The following is a 22,789-nucleotide window of genomic DNA, read 5'->3' as shown; positions in this document are numbered from 1 at the left end:
CCCACAGGGGAAGAATGCCCCATGATAAAATTTATATTTGTATTTAAAAAAAAAAAAAAAAAAAAAAAAGGCCTACTTTTTTTTTTTTTTTTTGCAATCACGTGAGGGAGAAAAAAAAAAGAAAAAAAAAAGAAAAAAAGAAAAAAAAAAAAAAAGAAGGCCCAATTACAATACACAAAGCGATTTTGGTAAAAAAAAAAAAAAATCTAAAAATAAAAGTGCTTTATTTCTCCCCCGGAAATACCAACAGTTAAGGCTCATAAACACGATTTTTCAAAAGAGAAAAGTGATTTATCTCTCTACAGACTCTACAACTCCCATATAGAAAATCCAACCATTACATGTTTGGGAACACAATAATTTTGTAAAAAAAATTATTGTCCATTGGGCGACTCTAGAACTCCCACATAGACAAACACACAAATCAACGTCTCTCTAGCAAATTACCAAAATAACTCTCTTCCCCGATAGTCAGAAAGTACCCGCTTGACCACAGCCAGCTCTCACGTCGGCCTCTCTGCTTCCCCTTTCAAAAATCTCTCGCACCGTAAGTCTTCATAAGAGGAAAGAAAAATAAGAAGAAGAGAATAGCAGGCGGTCCTTTGGGTTTGAGTTTGAATGTTCGGGTAGTAGCATCGAGCAGTGCAAAGAGCCAAAGATGTGCGTGACGTGAAGTGGACTGAAGTGATGGAAAGTGGAAACAGTATAAAGTTGACGGAAGAAGGATTTGGAGGCTTAGGCATGCTAGCAATAGTTCAATCATTTTAAAAAGGTTTTTTTATTTTTGCTGTTTTAATAGCCCCACTTTATTTTTTAATTTTGATAAAATAGTATTATATTATTTTTGTCAATAAAACTTAAATAAGCAAATTACTATTAAGGACGTAATTATGTAATAGAGGCCTGTTATTACTCGTAAACAATACATTTTACATTTTTTTATTTTTATTTTATAAAACAATATTATGTTTAATGTTAGATTATCTTGTTATGAAATGAAGCTCTTTTTGATAAATTAGGTTCAATTATTCATTTGTATAAAATTTTTATTTATAAATGTTAGCTAAAAATATGCATTGGATATGAAAAACGTTAAAAATAAAATAATAAAAAAATTAATTGAATCTAAAAAGGAATTTCTAACAAATTTATTACTATCAATATGATAAAGTTTTATCTCACAGGTGAAAAAAATTAGTTTTATATATAAATGTATTATAATTTTTTTAAAAAAAATTATTAAATGTAAAAGGTATCATTTAAAATTATTGACTAAGTTTTCACAATATATTAAGCCGGTCCGGTCAATATCATAATATTATATGATAATATGTAACTTATAAGTTAGAGTTAATTATTTTTAAATATAAATAATAATTTTTTAATTAAATTATAGGCTTATTGATAATAGTTTCTGAATTCTCAACTCTTACGTGTTAGTTTTGGTTCGAGGACCCAACATGGTCCTATTTGTGAGACCCCCCTCCTATTTTTATGATAATACAATAAAAGTCAAATGTGCCCATGTTGCATAAAAACATGCATATTTAAAAGGGATATCATTTTCCCTTGGGTGAATCTGGCGTCTCCAAATAAGAAGAAATGAAAAGAGAGGTGCATGTGTGTAAACATGAAAGAGTAGGGGACCCACAGGTCATGTTTTGCTGTTTCTCTGTGCAGAATTAATGAGACCCGCTTCTGATTTTATAGCCACCAGTCTTAGACAGTGACAATGCACTGTTGCGTCAGGCTGCACATTACCGAGGACTGTGCGGAGCGACTTTCAAATGTCTGAATTTTTTTTTTTTTTTGTAATAAATTAAATGTCTGAATTTTTTTTTGCAAACAATTATACTCTTTCTACAAAACCGCGTTTTATGCCCTTAAACTGTGTGTTTCCTTAAGTTTCCGGACTCTTCTAAATCAAGCCAGCTGTCTACTGCCTCAGTCATTTCAATCCACTTCACACACGTCTTCGCTCCTGTTTCTTTCTTCTTTTATCTTTCCTTCTCCTTTCTATTCCGTTCTCCTTCTTCATTTCTTTCTTCCTCTTACAGCTTCCGAGTTGTGAAGGATTCCTCTCATTTTTGCCTTTCAAAGCACTAAAGCAGGCATCAGCAAAGGCAGGAGGTAGGTCTGGGTTGGCGACAGTCACTGGCAAGCCGACGACGACGACGTCGTGCTACAGCAAGGTGGGGCTGAAGAAAGGGCCGTTGACGCTCGAGGAGGACGAGCCGGAATGCTACGCTGCAGTATCTCACAAGCCGGGCGAGTCGAGTGCCCTGTCAAAAAACCGAGCTCGAGCTCGAGCTTGGACAAGAATTTACTCTTGCCGAGCCGAGCCAAGCTCAACATTCAATACCCGTCACGAGCTCGAGCTTATGAACATTCTCCACGAGCCGAGCTTGGACAAGCACTACTCGTCCAAGCTCGGCTCGTATACATGCCTACTTGCTTGCCATTTGGGTGGTAGGGCCATCTCATGAATTTAAAGGCTGAGGTGGACCGAGCTCTGATTAGTGTCCTTGAAAGGCTAAAATGTGTGGGCCTGGCTTTAAACCCAAAGGTGTTGGGCGTAAGAAGTGGAAAAAGCGTTGGGCTCAGAAAAAATTCCCTAAGCCCAAATCGCACCTCCCTACACGTTCTGAAGCCTGGAGTGTTCAAAGGGTCTGCGGTGCCGGTTGTGCTACCGGTGAAGGGTTTAGTCTTGGCGATGGGGAATGGTGGTATTGGGGTTGTCGGGTCGTCTCTGGAAAGGCCAGAGGATGCCGGTGGCTCAGTTCGTGTCTTGTCGCCTCCATTTTCCGGTGTTTCTGTTCCTGTGAGCTCCTCTATCGGTACATACGCTGACTCTCTTCCTCCACCGGACTTGATTTCAGGGTCAGATCTTGTCGTTGTGTTATCGGTGGAAGGCTTGGTTCCGGCGAAGGGGTCTGGTGGTGTTGGGTCGTCTCCGACAAAGCCAGAGGATGCCAGTGGCTCGGTTTTTCGTCGCGCCGCCTCCTTTTTCTGGAGTTCTTATTCTAGTGATCTCTTTTCCTCAGCCAGAGCTAGCTTCTGGGTCACATCCTGCCGACAAGGCTTCTAGGTCAGATCCCTTGGTCGAGTTTCAACCTCTGCCAAAGCTAGTCCTGGGCTCAGAAACGCCAATGGTTTCAACCGATATAGCCTTGGTGATATCTAGTGCAGCTTTGTTTGGGCTTGGCTGGATTCTTCGGATGCCTCTCCCGGTGGTTCTGTGCTGTGTGCCGTGCAGCCTGTCCCCATTCTTAGACCTCAGAGCCCTTCGTAGAATCCTGTGGTGGCTGTCTCTACTCACACCCCTCCCAAGACCTCTGACTTGGGGCAAAGGAATTGTATGGATTTGGATTTGTTTCCGGAGGAGGAACTACTCCATTGTCTTGCTGTCTAGCGGATAATTATTAGGGGAAGTCTGGGAAAGCGCTCTTCGGATTGGGTATTGCATTTATTTATTTATTTTTATAGATACATGACAAACAGATTACAATAAGAAATAAAAAACACAATATAGGTAAGGCAACTCAAAAACAATCTTAAGACCGAAATTGCGCGGAGAAAATGTTTTCGAAAATGCGAGTCCAATAGCTTGAGGCACTGAGCCACAAAGTCAGGGTCACCAATAAAAGTGATTTGAAAAATGTATTGAGTCATAAGGAGATTAGGTATTGCATTTAGTTCGGGAGTTCAATCACTTAGTTGGGCATTCGTGCGATGGAATTGAAGGAAGGCTTTCAAGCCTGTTTGAGGATGTTGTAGCAAGAAATTATGAGAAGGAAGCGGGTCCTAGCTAGAATTTGAGTAAGAGCACTCCCAGCAGTATCCCAACTATTTTTCTTATATGGGGATGCGTGAAGGTGAGAGAAAGAGACTCATTTTTTCCATTAAAAAAAGTGATTGTAAAGCTACAGTGCTACCCAACCAAAATATGTAAAATTAGGGTATCTATTGTGGGTCAATTTTTGGTGTTTTTTTTATAAGATTTTTCCTAAATATAGGGAAGGGAACTAATATAAGGAAACTGATGGGAGTGCTCTAACAAAGGTACGGGAGAGACTGATGGGAGTGCTCTAACAAAGGTACAGGGGAAATGAATATGTTAGCTTGTTCTATTAATTATGATGCACATTCTGGCAACGCTTCTCGTGGTAGGAGTAATGGGAGGGTGCATAGAGGCTTGTTATGAAGCCTGAAATTTTTTCTTGGAATGTTAGAGGGTTAAATGATGGCGGCAAGCGGTTGACAATTAGGAATCTTATTAGGCAATGGAAGTCAAACATTATTTGCTTGCAAGAAACTAAATTGGAGATTATCTCTAACAACATTGTGAGAAGCTTGTGGGGTTGTCACTTTGTTGATTGGTATTATTTAGCCTCTTGTGGGGCTTTCGGTGGTATTTTGCTTATGTGGGATAGGAGGATTGTAGAAAAGATAGATGTGTATGTAGGAGAGTTTGTCGTTGCCTGGTCTTTTAGAAGTGTAGTTGATGAATTTTCTTGGTCCTTCGTGAGGGTCTATGGTCCTAATAATGACATAATCAAAAAGTCTCTCTGGGAGGAGTTGGTTGACTCTATTTCTTGGTGGGAGTTGCCCTTGTGCATTGGAGGTGGTTTCAATGTCACTCGCTTTCCTGTTAAATCAAGAGACGTTCGTCTTAGCTCCGCTATGAAAGAGTTTTTAGACTTTATTTCTGAGTAGGGTTTTATGGATCTTCCCCTTGCAGGAGGGTCGTTTACGTCGTCTAATAATCAAGAGATTTCCTCTTGGTCTCATATTGATAGGTTTCTTGTTTCTCCAGATTGGGATGTCCAGTTTCCACGTCTTTTCCAGAAAAGGATTCATAGATTGTGCTACGATCACTTCCCTATTTGTAACGTCCAAGAGGTTAATTAAGTGTTAAAAACATGAATTAGGCTAACTCAGTGAATAATCGTGTAAATATGCAAGAAAAACACTGAGAAAGCTTATAGAATTGATTTTTTGAGTGGTGCGTCTGGACGGACCAATTCTGTGTCCGGATGGGTTAGTTAGTCAGTTCACCTTTTGGCACGTGTCTGGGTGGACCCATTTGGTGTCCAGACAGGTTAGGCAGAAAATGCGTGTCCGCTGCTGTGTCTGGACGGCCTACAGACGGGGCTTCCAATAAGCCCGGTTTATACGCGTGTCCGAATGGACAATTTCCGTATCCAGACAAGCTTCCCAAAGAGTTCATGTCTGCGATTTCACATACGTGTGTCCAAACGAGCCATTTATGCGTCTGGACAGGCTGCGTTTTAAAAAATCAACGAGCCCTTTCCAGACCATTTCTCCCGTTTTTGTCTCTCTATGAGTCTCTCACACGATTACTCTCTTATCTTTCTTAGGGTTTTGACACAAACCTTAGATCTTAGAATATTGAAGATTTCAAACTCAAATCCGACACCGGAAACATGATCCTTGCTACAAGATCTACATTTTTCACCGATTGGTTTGAAGTAAATCCGAAATCTTAGTTTTTCCTAGATTTGTGTTGATTTTTGAGGGGTTAAGTTTTATCTCTCAAGTTTCACTAGGTTTTGTGTATTTTAGAGTATTCTAAACAACCTTCAAGCATTGGATTGCATTTTGGAGAGAAATCAAGGTAAGACCCAAAATCCTAGATTTTTAATAATGGTTTTAAATTGGTAGATTTTTGCGTCAAACCCTAAGATAATCTTATGGGTTATTGTTTTTAGTAAATGGGTTATCAAATGAAACCCTAGAAATTTTTGGGTTTTCCATGGGTTTTAGTTCTTGTACAATTCAAGACTTAAGTGTGATATTAGAGTTAGAAATGTTGTGTTATTATTAATGTGTCAAGCAATGTGATAATGCAGTGGTGAGTATTCAACTCATTAAGAAAAGATACTAAGTTTTGTTGTTTTATAATATGCAAAATGCTATATTTGCTTAAACCCGAGCAAATGATATCTTGAGATAATATATGTTTTAAGACTACTTTTGATACATTGAATTATGTTAAGATATGATGTTGATGATGATTTATGAGCTTTTGAGAATGTTTATGAGATTGAGAAAAGAAATATGTTTTGCAAGTTTGCTAATGTGTTAAGGATTTCATATTATGTTTTGTGAAGTATGAAAGTGAAATGTTGTTGAGCAATGCATGATTATGAAAGCGAAAATAAGATGATTTTATAGCATAAAGCATGAGTATAAACATGAATGAGAAAAGTGCATAAGAGATTAAAGTATCGGGACAATTCCCTAGCATTACACTAATGGATAAGTCCATGGAGGCGAGCCCTCAATGTTGTTAACCTAATGATGATGTTATGGAGGACGAGTCATCGAAAGGAGTGAGTTGCGAGCTCTCACTAATTAGGGACAAGTCCCTCATGATGATAAGTATGTATACGAAAGGATATCCTAGAAGCCGTCAGGACAAGTTCCAGAGTGATGAGAAAGAAAGAATGTAAAAGAAATATGTACAAGAAAGTATGCATGACATAGTTTTATATGATGATGTTTTATGTTATGTATTAAGTGGAATTTCATACTAGATGTATCAATATGCCAATCAGTTTAAATGGAACAAAACATATGTATATAGTTACAACTAGGCTGCATATGATGGTTTTCACGTGATGTTGGGCTTAGATGTATTCATATGCTCGTATTTCTCAAACATTCGGAAACCTTGTATATGAGTATAGTTGAGTCATATGATGTATAAATGTATAGCATGTGCTAAATAGGTTTATATGTATGTGCTTCCAAGCGGGAGATTGGAGCGCGTATATATGATCACAACTACGTGGTATTTGCTTATAAAATACCAGTGTTTACTTTATCATCTACTAGATATTTTAAGAAAAAAAATGGTTTATTACAAGTAGCTGTTATTGTCAACGTTTGGTAAACGAACTAAATGTCGGTTCATTATGAAAACTTAGTGAGTTTTATACTACCGAGCTTGTAGACTCATACCTCCACTTATGCAGACGTGGCTATCACACGACCGTGTAGATGTTGATGTTTTAGTTGCAAGTACCGCTAATATCGACGAAGACCCAGTGGCTTTATATTTGGAGTACTACGACTAAAGCTTATTGCAACGGTTGTATGTGTCGGACTTAAGGATAGTTCATATTTTGTATAAACTTTTGTATATGGCTTGTGTCGCATGTGACACATATTTTGTATAGTCATTCTTTAATGTAATTAATATTTTATTTAAGTCTTACACAGATAGACATATGTATGGCTCTGATGTTGCATTTACTAATCTTAGTTATGAAATACAGTTTTCGTTGCAATGTTTGTTATCTCTGATGTGTTAGGTACATATTATGAGATGCGTACATTGAGTTGGCTTAAAAAAATGGTGATTCCATTTTTTATAAAAAAAAAAAAAAAATGGGTTGTCACACTATTCTCCTTGATTGTGGTGGTAGTCAATGGGGTTATAGACCGTTCAAGTTTGAGAATATGTGGTTTAAGGCTGATGGGTTTGTGGATAAAGTGAGACTTTGGTGGTCGTCTTATCAATTTCAAGGCTCTCCTAGCTTCATTTTCGCTCAAAAGCTTAAGGCATTAAAGGTTGATCTTAAGAGGTGGAACGAGCAGAAGTTTGGTAATGTGGAGACTCTTAAAAAAGCTCGTACGGAAGAGTTTAGTGCTCTTGACAGATTGGAGGAAGAACATGGTTTAGCTCCTAAAGAGAAGGTGAGGAAATGTTTAGTCTTTAGAGATCTGGAATATTCTATTCTTTAGGAGGAGATTAGTTGGAGCCAAATGTACCAAATGTTTTCACCGGGTAGCCGACTCGAATAGGAGGTTCAATTCCATAGAGTATCTCTCTGTCAACGGCTTGGTTTCTTCCGATCAACTGGTTATTAGGGATGATGATGCTCAGTTCTATTAGACCTTATTTGCATATCCGTATAGTTGACGACCTGAGTTGGATGACCTCGCTTTCAACTCTTTGGATGCAGTGGAGGCCTTTTCATTAGAACATTCTTTTGAGGAAATGGAGGTCTTAGAGATGGTTAAAGGCACGAATCGAGATAAGGCTCCAAGTCCTGATGGGGTTCTCTATCGCGTTCTTTCAAAACTGTTGGGATGTGATCAAGACTTGTATCGTGGGGGTTTTCCAATACTTTCCCGCTCATATCAAGTTTGTCAAAAGCCTTACTACCACTTTTATTGCTCTAATTCCGAAGAAGCCTAGGGCTTTGGATCTTTAAGATTTTTGGCCTATTAGTCTCGTAAGTAGAGTTTACAAGATCATTGCTAAAGTTTTTGTAAATAGACTGAGAAGGGTTGTGGAGAAGGTTATCTCAAAACCTTATAATGCTTTTGTGAAAGGTAGGAAAATCCTTGATTCAGTTCTTATAGTAAATAAGTGTTTGAATAGTTGTATCAAATCCGTTGAACCAGGGTTGTTATGCAAGTTGGATATTGAGAAGGCTTATGATCATGTCAACTAGGAGAAGGCCTATGATCATATCAAACTCCCATGATATCAATCTTGATCACATCCCTTCAGGACCTGGAGCCTTATCTCTATTCATGCCTTAAACCACCACTAAAACCTCACTTTCCTCAAAAGAAAGCTCTAACAAAGAGGCCTCCACTGCATCTATAAAGAGTTGAAAGCAAGGCCATCCAACCTTAGCCGCCAACTAAATGGTTCAATAAATAAGGTCTCATAGAACTAAGCAACATAATCCCTAATAATTGGTTGATCGGAAGAAACAGAGCCGTTGACAGAGAGAGACTCGATGGCATTGGACCTCGTATTCGAGTTTCGAGTTGGCTACCCAATGAAAATATTCAATGCATTTATCTCCCTCTTTAAGCCAGAGAATCCTAAACTTTTGTCTCCAATTGATCTCCTCTTGAAGAATAGTTTCTAGATCTCTAATAACCAAACATTTCCACACCTTCTCTTCTAAACCTAAACCAAGTTCTTCCTCTAATATGTCAAGAGCACTCAACTCTTCCATTTGAGCTTGTTTAATAGCCTCCACGTTACCAAACTCCTGCTCGTTCCCCCTCTTAAGATCAACCTTAAGCTTTTGAGCAAAGATGAAGTTAGGAGAGCCTTGAAAACGATAAGACGACCACCAATGTCTCACCCTATCCACAAACCCATCAACCTTTAACCACATATTCTCAAACTTGAATAGCCCAAAACCCTATTGAATACCACCACAATCAAGGGGAATAGGGAAATGATCAAAGCACAATCTATGAAGCCTTATCTGGAAAAGGCTAGGAAACTTGACTTCCCAATCTGGAGAAACAAGAAACCTATCAATACAAGACCAATAGGAGATATCTTGATTATTGGGCCACATAAACAACCCTTTTGCAGGGGGAAGATCCATAAGACCCTGCTCATAAATAAAGTCAGAAAACTCCATCATAGCGATGCTAAAGCGAACATCTCTCGATCTTTCAACAAGAAAACGAGTGACATTGAAATCACCCCCAATACACCAAGGCACCTCCCACCAAGAAATAAGGCCAGCCAACTCATCCTAGAGATACCTTCTAATAATGTCATCATTAAGAGTATAGACCCCGGTGAAAGCCCAAGAAAAGTCATCAACTACGCTTTTAAAAGAGCAGGCAACAACAAGAGGCTAAATAACACCAATCAACAAAGTCACAACCTCACAAACTTCTCACTACGTTGTTACATATAAACTCCAGCTTAGTTTCTTTCAAGCAAATAATGTTCGCCTTTCAATGCCTAATGAGATTTCTGACTTTCAACTGCTTGCCACCCTCGTTTAACCCTCTAACATTCCATGAAAGAATTTTGGGCTTCATAACAAACGTCTATGCACCCTCCCTTTGTTCCTGCCATGAGAAGTACTACCACAATGAGAGTCATAATTAACATAACAGGCTAACATGTTCATTTCCCTCGTACCTTTGTTTCCCAAATTCAGGCTAGGACCTGCTTCCTTCTCATCATTTCTGGCTACTTTATCTTCATACAAGGCCGAAATCCGTCCTCCGAAACCATCACATGAAAGCCCCACAAAGTGACTAGACTCTTGAACCAACTGCAATACCCAATCTGGAGACCTCTTTCTAGATTTCCACCTAAACTTGTCTACTGGACAGCAAGACAATGGAGTGGGCTCCTCCTCTAGAAACAAATCTAATTCTATACAACTCCTTAGCCACAAGCAAAAAGAAGAGGGAGAGGTGGGAGTAGACGGGACAACCACCAAAGAATCCTCCGGAGAGCTCTGAGGATTAAGAATGGGTACATGCTGCACAGCACAAGGTACATCACCACAGGGATATGCACCCGAGGAATCCAACCCAGCCCAAACAACCACAGCTTCACCAGAGACCACCAAGGCTTTTTTGCCAGAAACCAAAGGCACTTCTAGACCCAAGGCTATCTCCGACAGAGGTTGAAGAGCGAAATGATCTCACCTAGAAGAAGCTCTAGCTGAGAATAAGAGTTCACCGGTATAGGAATGGCAGGGGGAGGAGGAGAGCCGTCAACATTTGCCAGAGGTGACCCAACCACCCCAACACCACCAAACCCCTTCACTAGAACCAAGCCTTCCGCCGGTAGCACATTCGTTAGGTTTTGGCCCTGAAAACAACTCGGGTTAAGGACAAGAGTCGGCATACATACCGATAGACGGGTTCATCAGAATAGAAACTCTAGAAAACGAGGTCGTTGAGACAGAAACCAAGCCATCAACAGCCTCTAACCTTGCCAAAGACGACCCAACAGACCCCATCGCCGGAGCCAAGCCTTCCACCGAAAGCACAACCGACAACGCAAAACCTAGAGACTCTCCAGGCTTCAAGACGTGTGAGTTAGGCTTAGGGTTCTTCTAAGCCCAACTCTTTCTCCTCTTCTTGTGCCAAGCAACTTTGGGCTTAAAGCCAAAACCATACAATTCAAGCCTTTCACAAACACTAATTAGAGCTTGGTCTACTTCAGCCTTTAACTTCACGAGCTGGCACTTCCACTCCCAAAGAGGAGGATGCGACACCTACTTTCCTGTCAGCTTACCCTCTCCTGTGAGTTTATCGCCAAAATGGCAAGCAAGCTTGCCTCGAGCAGTAGAGCCAGACTGAACGCCAGACAGAGATAGACCCATCACATTCTCTGCAGCACAGCGGTCCTTACCCAATTGTTCCATTGATCGCATCATCGTCTTCTCCACCTTTGAGAGGCTAGTTGCTGAGCATAGAACCTTCGCAAAAGAAGGTGCATCAGCTTTGCCAAAAGAACCAGACCCTCCAGTAATAGCACAACTCTGAACAAGCCTTGGTTCCACCAATTTCTCAAACTTTTTCAACAACGATGCTGGAGCAACCAGCCCAGACCCAACCGAAGCTTCGAAGAAAGCACTAAGCTTATTGAACTCAGTGGTGAAATGGCTCCAGCTAGCCCTTTACGACCTTTAGGAATGAAAATGATCCCTCTCCGGCCACCCACAGCAAAGATTACCACCTCAAGGTACCTAAAAGTTAGATTACCACCTTTCCTAACAATGAGAACCTTCGACCCCTTCCTAAAAGACTTGACAAACTCGTTATCCCTTGGGTACCATAGCAAATTATCCATTGTCGAAGCAAACCAAACTTTGCTCTGAGTTCCTAAAAGAACCAAGCCAGAGAATCTCCTCCTTTCTTCCAATCTTACCACCAAGACCACAAAAATTTTTGCCCCAACAAAACACCACCTCTCCATTACTCGAAAGCCAAGACTTCAAATAACTAATCCTTTTGAAATTTCACAAGCCTCACGATTAATGGCAGTCACGCATCACATGTGGCTTATATATAGAAGAAAGAGACCCATCAAGTATTGAACCCACCAAATTCATTTTGATTTTTAATTGTATAGGTTGAGAAGATGTGGTTTTGGGGAGAAATGGTGTTCTTGGATAGCGCACTACATCTCTTCGGTGTGTTTCTCCATTTTGGTGAATGGCACTCCATTTGGTTTCTTTAGTAGCTCTTGTGGGCAAAGATAGGGTGATCCTTTGTCTCCTCTTATGTTTGTCATTGTTATGGAGGCTCTACGTAAGTTGCTCATTGATATTGTTCATAAAGGTCTTCCATCAGACTTCTTTGTTGGATCTAGAAACTTTGAGGTGGTTAACATTTCTCATCTATTGTTCGCGAATGATATTTTGGTTTTTTTGTGGGGATAATCCTGACCATCTTCGCTATCTACGTGTCTTGTTCTTGTCCTTTGAAACTGTCTCAAGTTTAAAGATTAATTTGGCAAAGTCTATTTTGGTTCCTATGGGTTGTGTGGATAATGTGGATGGATTGGCTAGTATCTTGGGTTATGGGGTTTCCTCTTTACTTTTAGAGTATCTTGGTCTTCTGTTTAGGGTCTCTTTTAAGATCAAGTCTATTTGGGATGGTATTGTTGGAAAGATTGAAAGGCTGTTGGCCGGCCAGTTGGAAGCGGATGTATCTGTCCAAGGGTGGTAGAGTTACCTTTATAAAGAGCACTATTTCTAATATTCCCACATACTTCTTGTCTCTTTTCCCTATTACTGCTTGTGTGGCAAATCGTATAGAGAAGCTCCATTGAGATTTTTTATAGGGAGGTTTAGGTGAAGAGTTCAAAGATCACCTGCTTAGGTGAAGAGTGAGAAGTGAAGGGGAAGACAAGCTTTGCTGGACTCCTTCTCACAAAGGGAAGTTTGATGTTAGATCTTTCTATAAGGTCTTTGCTTGCAAAGAGGAAGATCCTTTCCCTGGGAAAAGTATTTGGCGGACCAAGGTTCCTTTGACAGTGACTTTTTTTGCTTGGTCGGCAATGCTAGGGAAGATCCTTACCTTGGATAATCTTAGAAAGAAGAATGTCATTGTAATTTATAGGTATTGTATGTGCAAAGTGAATGAGGAGTTTGTGCATCACATTCTTCTCCATTGTGAGATTGCACGCACCTTATTGAATGCTATCTCAGCCACTTAAGTTTTCTTGAATTATGCCTCTTCGGGTGGGAGATTTATTCGCTTGCTAGTGGACGGGTAGTCGCTCTTGAAGTGCTGTCATGTAGAAGATAGTTCCTTCTTGCCTTTTGTGGTGCTTGTGGAGGGAACAAAATGATATAAACTTTGAGAACAAAGAAAGGACGATTGAGGAGCTTATAACTATCTTTTTCTTTTCTTTGTTCTCTTGCACTGCTGCTTTCCTAGCTCCCTTTGTGATTAGCTTTAATGATTTTCTTATTCTTTTTTCTTTTCCTTCTTAAACACTTCTCTTGTATACTCCAAATAATAAAAAAATAAAATAACACCTAGAGAAATCCACCCCCAGCTGTTGAGGTTTTATCGCTTGGTCAAAACACTACAATATTAGAAAAAAATTTCATCACATTATATTTCATCAAGTTTTTTCCTTCAGTTTTTGATTTTATACAATCTTTTATGCTTATTCGTAATTATAAGGTCTACCTGAACAGTCTATTATTCATTAGAAATTGCACGACTATTATAAAAGTTTTGGCTATAAATGTCCCAATCACCCCCCACCCCCTCTCAGCCAAGACAAGGAAAAGCAAACCAGGTCGGTACACTATTGAACAAAGGTAATCATGAGAATATAACAATCTTTAGGAAATATAAGGCATTTCAACTTACTGCTTTGATCGATACAACGTTTCAAACATGGAACCATGCCACTGTTGGAAAAATCGAGGTCCAAAACAAGTTATTATTAGCATCAAAAGTGGATTTATGTTTACTCATATCAAGGCAATACACAAGAAAGTTAATATCAGAAAATTTTGTGATGCATACTTTTGATAGATGAAGTTGATACTTACGAGTTATTGCCAATCAAAGAGCTTGCAAACAAGTTCCTGCAGAAAATAACAGAAAAAAGTTTAGTGAATATGCCCATGAGCGCTTGCATTCAGACAAAACATGCTTAGAAGAAAGTCTTACAAACTATGTAGACAATTTGACAACTCAGATTCCCCAAACGTAAATTTGTTATATGAAAGATCACTGCACACAAAAGAAGCAATATGATTCAATATCTTCCATAATGTAGCATGACCAGAAAATTTTTATTGTACATGACAGTACATTATGTACTTGGAAGAGATGATAATATCCAGATTTAATTGTTCTCACACTTCAGTCTATACAATCCAAGAGATTAAACTTACAACTGAACTTATGCAGAAAAATGACAAGCTCTTTCCACCACTCAGGGGATTAGCAGCTAATCAATTATCATAAGCTAAGCAAATACTGCCTAAAATGATCATCCTCCTTATAGTCTTATTTTGTTGCTAACAATCCTATAAACAAATACCAGAATAGTGGATGCCATTGAGAATGCATATTCTATGGATCCCATTTTTGAAGTTGGGATGCCATTTTTGATATATTTCATAAAAATCCCCTGGAAGTAAAATCAAGGAGAGTAGAAACAGTTGGGAACTCTCAGCAGTAGAAATTCTTGGAGATGATTAAAACTTGTAAGCAATACATTATTTCCTTCAGATATGCTTTCAGTCCCTCATTTTCACAATTGATTAATGAAGTATCTAACAGGTTTCAGTAAATTACTCCCTAAAGACGCATACTGTTTTTGCTCATGTCACTTTTCTAATGATTAAGATTAATATTAAATGTAGGGTTGGCCATTCGGGTCGGCGGGTCGGGTTCGTGTCGACCCGACTAACCCGATTACATAATCGGGTTCAACACGAACCCGACCCGATTATTAATCGGGTTGGATTATGGAACCCGAACACGACCCACTTCCAAATCGTGTTACCCGTACACGACCCGGCAGACTTTTTCTGCAAGAAGGCACCGAAACCAGAAGAGAAGCAACGATCGGTAGCTCAACCGAAAAACAAGAGAACTGAAAGAAAAAAAAAATTCACATTCGGCCATTATGGGTAAGACTGTAAGAGGAACAACCCAAAGAAATTTCTAAGCAAAACAGGAAAAAACCCCTTCAAGGCTTCAACCCATTCGGTTCCCCAACTGAAAACAAGAAAAAACCCCAAAAATTTCTCCACCCATTCAGCCATTCTCAACCCACAACAAAGGACCAACCATGAACCACCTTAAATAGTTAAATCATAGTTACAACTCACAACAATTTGAACCCAAAATCAACAACTCCAAAGAACTAGAAACCGAAAATCACAAAGAACCCACAGCAATTTGAACCCAAAATCAACAAACTGTGAACTGAATTACCGAAGTCACCGAACTGTGAGTCTGAAGGGCCTGAAAGGCTGACCGGCTGAAGCACAAACCGTGACTGTGAGGCGCCGTGGCTGTGTGTGACTCTGGGAGGCGTCGTCGCCGTCATGGGCTCGTGGACGTGGTTGCGTGAACGGCGGGTGACCGACTGATTCGGAGTCTCGGAGAGTCGAACTGAACGAACGAAGGAAAGTGAAAAATGAAAGTGTGCGGCGTTACTGAGTACTGGCTAGGTTTCATCTTTCTTTTTCTTTTTTTTTTTTAGCCGGGTTATAATCGTGTTGGCGGGTCAACCCGCGGGTTGACCCGCCAACACGATTATAACCGGGTCGTAATCGGGTCGACCCGATTATAATAAACCCAAACCCGGTTTTTTCGTGTCGTGTTCGTGCCGGGTTCGCGGGTCGTGTCAAAAATTGCCAACCCTAATTAAATGCGTCAAATTTTCTTCACATTTTGACATTCAGACTAATCAAATAGAGTAAGTGCTATAAAAGCATGCAAGTAACTACATATTACCAAAGGTCATACACATATACAATTTGTTCAGTTGAAGTAAAACTGACTGAGTCATAAAGGCAAATAAAGTTCTAGAAAAGAGTCAACAAGGTAAGAGGCACGATTTTCATTATTAATGAAATACTACATAATGATTAGGATAAAAAAAAAATACGTCAACATATTTGGTTATCAAATTGAATATATAGAATTTGGCAGAGAAGCTTACATGTTGCGGTTGCCGCTCCCTTCAGTCCACATCCAACGAGGCACTTCTCCAGTTAGCAAGTTGCCGGTTAAATATCTGAACAAAATCAATATTAACAATTCAGTATCATTATGTAATTTGTGCATTACAGATCATCAGGTAAACCTGTCCTTGAGGATTCAAATCTTTAACACATCCAATGGCTAAATAAATATTTATGCTTTGGATGATTTCATACTAACAATGACAAATTACATGAAATTGGCATCCCTACTCTAGCAAGTAAGGGTAGGAGTGTTGGCAAGTAGGCCAGAATCTAGGAGTAATCCAGTTAATAAAATTGGATATTGCCTAATTGATCAGGCGATTAAACTATTTCTTTTTCATATATACCCACTAATGAGGTAATGATCAGACAGTGCCTCTAAGCTTTACATAAATGGTCGTATGCAATTTGATATATGAAATTATACATGTAACTTAAAATGCATACATGAACTTTAGCTTTTCGAGACCGGAAAAGTTCCTTGGGATTTCTCCACTTAGTTTGTTAAAGCTGAGATCTCTGCAGGAAAAATTATAATTAAATGAATTAGAAAACAAATAGCACCCTAAGAAATCAGTCGTTTTCTGAAAAAAAAAAAAAAAAAAATGCTCAAAAGAAACAACATATTGAAGTTATCAAAACAAGAAAAAGCAATCGTCTTTATATAAGAAATTCATTTTCTAAGACATATACGTAAAAAGAAACATACACTTGTGCACACAATTGAGCAGTCAGATGATTTGCTCACATTTCAACTTTATAGTGTTAATTAGGCCAACTAGGTTTTATGCACTATTGGCTGGGGTAGTTCAAACAACAAGCCTCTAAATGAGTATTGGAATGATGATTTCAAGATGGACTAAAGAAAAGGCAAAAAGGGAGAGAATCCACCAAGAAAATGACATTAAAAAAAAAGAAAAAAAAAAAAGAAAGAAAAGAAAAAAAGGGTGTCTCAATTAGTTTTCTCAAGTGCACCAAATAACACAGTTGGCCCCGTCAAAGACAGTCATGTTCAATGCCTAAAAGGCTTCATCGACTGGCAAAAGGTGAATAAGAGAAGAAAAAAAAAATGACAGAAATATTGTTGGATTAGAAATGTTATGTTATGGGCCTGCTGGGAGGATGGGCTATATGGCATCACAACCCAAGGAGGAGATATGGATCTGGGTAGCAGATGGGATATATTCCATCTTCTAGAAGGATTCCTCAGTTATGTTAATTTACTGTTATAGCCCTGAACGATCTGTTGGTGTAACAGATCGAGATGCTTCTAGGCGCATCTTTTATTTTCTGTATTTCAAGTATTAGCAGCTGTTAAAAGAGAGGGAAAATAACTGGGATTCGGTTAGAATATATTCTAACCGAATCACCTATTTAAGAGAGGAGAAAGGAAGGAAAAGGTAGACAAGAAAATTGATTGTAATTGTTTCCCCTTTTGAGAGATCGGGCCTTCTAAGAGCCCTCATCTAATATTCAGTACTATTTAGCTCATTTCAGCTTACCTACACTCATTTCCTTAAATATAACCCTAACATGTTACCCTCTATGTAGAAAAAGCAATGTGTTCAATAGAGCTAGGGGAAGAAAAGAAAATGAATCTTTTAACTCATAAATTCTAGGTACAAAATTTCTTTCCTTAGTATTATCTAGAAACAAAAAAAAAATGACAAATTCCATATCAAGAATGCCACCTAAGACAGTTATGTCAATCAACACAAGGAGAAGAAAAGGAATTCTGAGCCATGCAAGAATACTGAATGATCCATAAATTATCATAAAAGCATTTTCAAGAGAATTTTTGAAATATCAGCAAACAGAAAAGGGAGGAAAAAGTGGGTACTATACTAACAAGGTATTCAACGTTGTCCTATTCCCGAGATATTCAGGTAGTCGACCAGTGATATTGCAACTCCTCAATATCCTGTAATAAAATTAAATGTATGTATCTATGTAAACTCGAGTAGCCATAAGGATGGGTACTTTGGAAAAATCATGTCTTTGACACATTTAACTTACAGTGTTTCCAACTGTTTCAGATTATTAAGTGGTGGAAAAGATTCTTCAGATCCATTCAAGTCACTAATTCTCCTGCATATCAAATTCAACAAAGAACCAAGTAATTCAAATGCTATTCCATCTAAAAATGCTGTGAAATAGAAGATCGATACTGACAAGTCTGTTAAGTTTTCCAAAAAAGCAATGCCAGGAGGAATTGGCCCGTTCAAACCACTTGCTTGGATCACTCTGTTGTTGCCAAATTTTGATTTAATGAGGGATAACACATAACAGCCAAAATCCTTAAACACAATTAAAAAAGAAAAAGGAACAAAGCTCTCACAGTTTTGTAAGGTTTTTCCAGTCTCCAATATAATTGGGTATCTTTCCAGAAAATTGATTGTCGCTGATCCGACTGCATTACGTTGAATGGACAAAAGGAATAAAAAAGAAAAGAAAAGAAAAAGAATTAATAACTAATTGCAAGCATATGAAAAATCTGATACGGAAAGAAAGAAATAGTAGCTTACAAGTCCTTCAATGTAATCAGCCCTGCAAATGAATCAGGCAGCTCCCCAGTAAAATTATTCGAGCTGAGGAGACTATAACAACATCATCATCATCAACAACAACACATAAGTAAGAGAAAACCAATTGAGATATCCGCATCAGGATTCCACATTGTTCAATAGAAAAAGCCAATCCAATTAATTCTCAAACCAAATAAAAAGAGATAAGATTCCTGTAAGAGAGAATATTCAAAAATCGTCTTACAATCTTTCTATGGAGGACATATTGCCAAGCTCTGGAGGAAGATTTCCGGAAAGCTGATTGAACTCCACCGTACTACAAATAATAAAACCGAATTCCTTGATAACAGACCTCTAAAAAATATCACAAATAGAAACAAATGGGTGATAAGAACTCACAAGTTTTTGAGAGTTGGGATGTTTGCCAGCTCTTTGGGGATAGAACCCGTTAACCGGTTTCCAAGAAGGGAACTGCAATAAGACCTTTACGTAATTAAAATCATCCTTCATTAAAGAATTTGTGTGTGAGAGAGAGAGAGAGAGTACATGTTGACCAGCTGCGTGGAAGAACCCCATCCCGGAGGGATTGAACCGTTAAGGTAGTTGCGGGTGAGGTCACTGACATGAGGAAGGAAATAGAGAGATGAGTTTACAGGAAAGTCAGTTGATGAAAGAAATTAAACTACGTACAACATCAATGCACCTATGTTATGAGTACAAGAAAGTGAAGTAGTTACATTAGTTGGAGGGAAGGCAACCCGGTCAAATCTGGTGGGAGTGTGCCGGAAAGATTTTGTCCTTGGAGAATTCTGTACATCCAATAGAGAGTGGGGTTTTTTAGTTACCGGGCGTAACTTTCTCAATATATATACATATGAATACATATATGACAATAAGATCTTGGGTCGTTAAAGGCTAAAGGAACCTAAAGAACTTTTTTCTAATCAAATTGTACTTTTCCCCTTCAAAGAGGAGAAATCTAATACAAACTGCAACTTTTTTCTAATCAAATTATTTTTTCAGTTTATTTTCACCCAGGGGTGAGTGCTTTCTCTGTGAAATACAACTAAAAAGTATCATGAATGCAAGTGTGTGCCTAATTTTTTTTTTTTCTTTTTCTTTTTTTTTTAAAAAAAAAATGACTCATAATATGAGAAATGAATGTAATTATTCCATTCCATGCAATCAATCTAATTAACCTGATCTAGATTAAGTAATTTGGCTAAGATTAAGAATAAGAATATATAGAAGGCTACATTTCTTTCAATGTAAAATCTTTTTTGATGGAAAATATTTTAGACTGAAAACATTTTCAAAGAAATTTGTGATTTTTTGGTGTTTGGCTAACACTTTCGAAAATAATTCTCAAAATATTTTTTAACGTTTGTTTTATAATAAAAACTAAAAGGTTAATTTAATAACCCGATAAATTTGTTTAACCCTTTAAAGGAAGGGCTAAACGTACAAGGAGGACATGAACGGGTAGGAAAAATGGAGGTTTGGACTCTAGAGGGATTTGGCGTTGCTTATATGATACAGGAGATGCTTACTTATAACTCTGATCATATTAGAGCTTGCAAAGAAGTACTTAGTACTACAATCAATATCCCCTATCGCCCAAATTTATAATAAAAAGGGACTAAATAAGTTGAAATTCAAATTATTCGTTGTTAAATTATTTTTGCAAACAAACTTGGGCTTTGACCTATACTGCCACCCTAACTCCGTCTCTCTATGCATAGCATTAGTCCTTAAAAAAAAAAAAAAAAAAAAAAAAAACTAACTGTATACAACAAAGTCTGAACAACTCTCCAATGAAAAGAACAATGTTGATGACGACTTGAAAATTAAAGAATACTGTATACAATTTTTGTGCATTAGTTAATGCCAACGAGATGGGTTTGCACAGAGAGTTAATAAGAGCACTTTTAGTAGTTATTTTGGTGAGTTAATTTGGCGAAAATGTTCAAAATGGCTCTCTAGAAATCTCACTAACACTAGTGTGTACTGTTCACTCATCAAATCTATATAAAAAAAAATAAAAAATAAAAAAAATAAAAAAAAAATTGTTATTATTATTATTATTATTATTATTATTATTTTTATCTCATGCATCACATAAGACTTCTATTTTGAAAAATATTAATTAAATAAAATAATGATAACGCATAGTTAAAATAGTGAGGCTATTGTGAGTACTTTAAAAATGTGAATAATTAAAATAGAAAAAAGTGAATTTTAACTATTTTTACTTGTAAAATTTAATGAGGTCACTAAAAATATTTTGAAAATAATATTTTTTTTAATTTTATTTTTTAAAAGCAGAGTAAATGAGGAAAAAATAAAAAAGACGTGGCCATCAACACCCATTTAATACGTTATCTCCATCTACAATTTGACAAAAGTATGAATGCGACTAAAAGATGTGGTCCTCAGCACTCATTTAGGATATTTTTGGACGGCCAAAGTTAAAGATAAAAGGAAAACAATTGCAAAATTGTTCGATTGAAATAATTAATTAACTTTTTCTATAGAAATAAATTTAGAGGTCTCTAAGATATTTTAAAAAAAATAATTTATATTTTATAATTAAATATCATTCACTTATTTAACAAATTTTTGATAGCGTGACAGGTTAAAGTTAATCAAATTATGATACGTATTCTAGTCTATTTAAGTTAGTAACACACTATCAAAATCTTTTAACTCAGTATACGAAATTTAGTATTTGCAGTAAATTATTTTTTAGGCATACTCTAAGAACTTTTGAGTTTTTGTAAATATTTCCCATTATTAGTAATGCATTTTCATTAAAGATGCATGTAGACGAGATATATACGGAAAAATGTGTGTAAAAAACAATCTCAGTGAAACATATATATGTATATATATATGTCTGTGGATGCGTATGTGTATATACGAGAGAGAAATGACATACATGCTGACAACGTGGCACTCAGTTCCACTGGAGCAGTTGCAGGTAAGATTATTCGCGAATAAATCTTGTGGTGAGTTGAACCATCCAGAGTCTCCAGTGCATGGATCTACGCTGAAATTCCAGTCCGTCTTCCCTAAACTCTTCGCTATGTCACTTAAAGCTTGCACTGCAGAAGTTAGAAAATCAACACGTACAAGTGATCAAATCAGCGCTACATTAATTAAGCAAACTAATTGTCAAGTGGAAAAAGGAATTAAAAGGCTAATCAATGCCACCCATCAAAATTTGCACGTTTTCCTGATGAAAATACTTGAATTAATTGCATCGGTCGATCACCATGAAACCATATATGATTTATTCAGGTAACAAATAAAGGCAAGAAAATAAAATTTAAAGATCATATATACATCTGTGTGGTGAGCATATATATATGTACATACCTTCAGAATCCGGCAATCTAGCGGCTGCGAAGGAAAAGGAGAGAGTTGAAGCAAGGAGAATTAATATTGGAACAAGGAACATCTTCATTTTGGCAAGTAAAATACCTTCAGCTACCCACCCAAAAATGGTGGCCGAAGGAGTTTGGAGAGAGAGAGAGAGAGAGAGATGAAAGCAGTGAGGAAAGAAGGGAGTAAGTAATTGTGGTTTTGGTTTGAGATCGAATGATATATAAAGTCAAGTAAACTATAAACTTGATTGATGCTCTATTTAATGCATGGAACGTATGTGTCATGGAACTGGTGGTCGAGCCAGGAATCTATCTTAATAAGGACGAAATTAAAATAATAAAATATAATAATAAATAATTTTTTTTGTTCTTTTTATATACTATATTTTTATTATAATACATAAAAGTATGGTAATTACAATTCAAAATATAAATTATAACATAATATATGTATCACAAAAAATGTAGCTATCAAACTCCATAAATATATGTCAAATTGATATATCAGTTAACATATAGGCACTAATACAAAAAAGAAGATACAAAATACAAAGTATGTAAAATTGCATTCTATGCGTTCTTAGAGAAACAAAATCATTAAGTATCAAATCTGAATTGAAGCTTGTCAAAAATTTGAAGTAAACAAAACAAAAAGGAAAAGAAAAAAAAAAATCTGAAATGTCAGATAAGTCAACAAAACAAAAAGAAAAAATAAATAAATAAAAATAAAATTCTGAAAAGTCAGATATGTCAAATAAATAAATAAATAAATAAAAAATTGAAAAGGCAACCTATCAACGTTGAAAAGTCAAGATTAGTTAGAAAGCTGGACAAAATGACAAGAAGTTGTCAACCACATATTTCATCCTTATCTTGAAGAAAA

The 22,789-nt window shown here is 37.3% G+C and overlaps 1 protein-coding gene across 2 annotated transcripts in view; it reads right to left on the bottom strand.

Annotated features, from left to right (window-relative positions):
* LOC133875368 (probable leucine-rich repeat receptor-like serine/threonine-protein kinase At3g14840) overlaps positions 1 to 22,093 on the bottom strand; it is a 30,974-nt gene extending 8,881 nt beyond the window's left edge. For both annotated transcript variants that reach the window (XM_062313482.1, XM_062313483.1), the window contains exons 1-16: positions 21,899 to 22,093; positions 21,459 to 21,624; positions 19,258 to 19,329; positions 19,067 to 19,138; positions 18,920 to 18,991; positions 18,765 to 18,836; positions 18,521 to 18,592; positions 18,334 to 18,405; positions 18,168 to 18,239; positions 18,012 to 18,083; positions 17,845 to 17,916; positions 16,443 to 16,514; positions 15,971 to 16,045; positions 13,960 to 14,022; positions 13,839 to 13,874; positions 13,654 to 13,694 (exon numbers count right to left, since the gene is read on the bottom strand). In XM_062313482.1, coding sequence (XP_062169466.1) covers positions 13,654 to 13,694; positions 13,839 to 13,874; positions 13,960 to 14,022; positions 15,971 to 16,045; positions 16,443 to 16,514; positions 17,845 to 17,916; positions 18,012 to 18,083; positions 18,168 to 18,239; positions 18,334 to 18,405; positions 18,521 to 18,592; positions 18,765 to 18,836; positions 18,920 to 18,991; positions 19,067 to 19,138; positions 19,258 to 19,329; positions 21,459 to 21,624; positions 21,899 to 21,986 — 1,189 coding nt within the window. In that variant the 5' untranslated portion in view covers positions 21,987 to 22,093. The remainder of the gene's footprint in view (positions 1 to 13,653; positions 13,695 to 13,838; positions 13,875 to 13,959; positions 14,023 to 15,970; positions 16,046 to 16,442; positions 16,515 to 17,844; positions 17,917 to 18,011; positions 18,084 to 18,167; positions 18,240 to 18,333; positions 18,406 to 18,520; positions 18,593 to 18,764; positions 18,837 to 18,919; positions 18,992 to 19,066; positions 19,139 to 19,257; positions 19,330 to 21,458; positions 21,625 to 21,898) is intronic.
* Positions 22,094 to 22,789: the final 696 nt, after the last annotated feature.

This window comes from Alnus glutinosa, chromosome 8, assembly GCF_958979055.1.
Source record: "Alnus glutinosa chromosome 8, dhAlnGlut1.1, whole genome shotgun sequence".
Lineage (NCBI taxonomy): Eukaryota > Viridiplantae > Streptophyta > Magnoliopsida > Fagales > Betulaceae > Alnus > Alnus glutinosa.
Note: the sequence above shows the minus strand (reverse complement) of the source record. Positions and strands in the feature narration are given on the sequence as shown.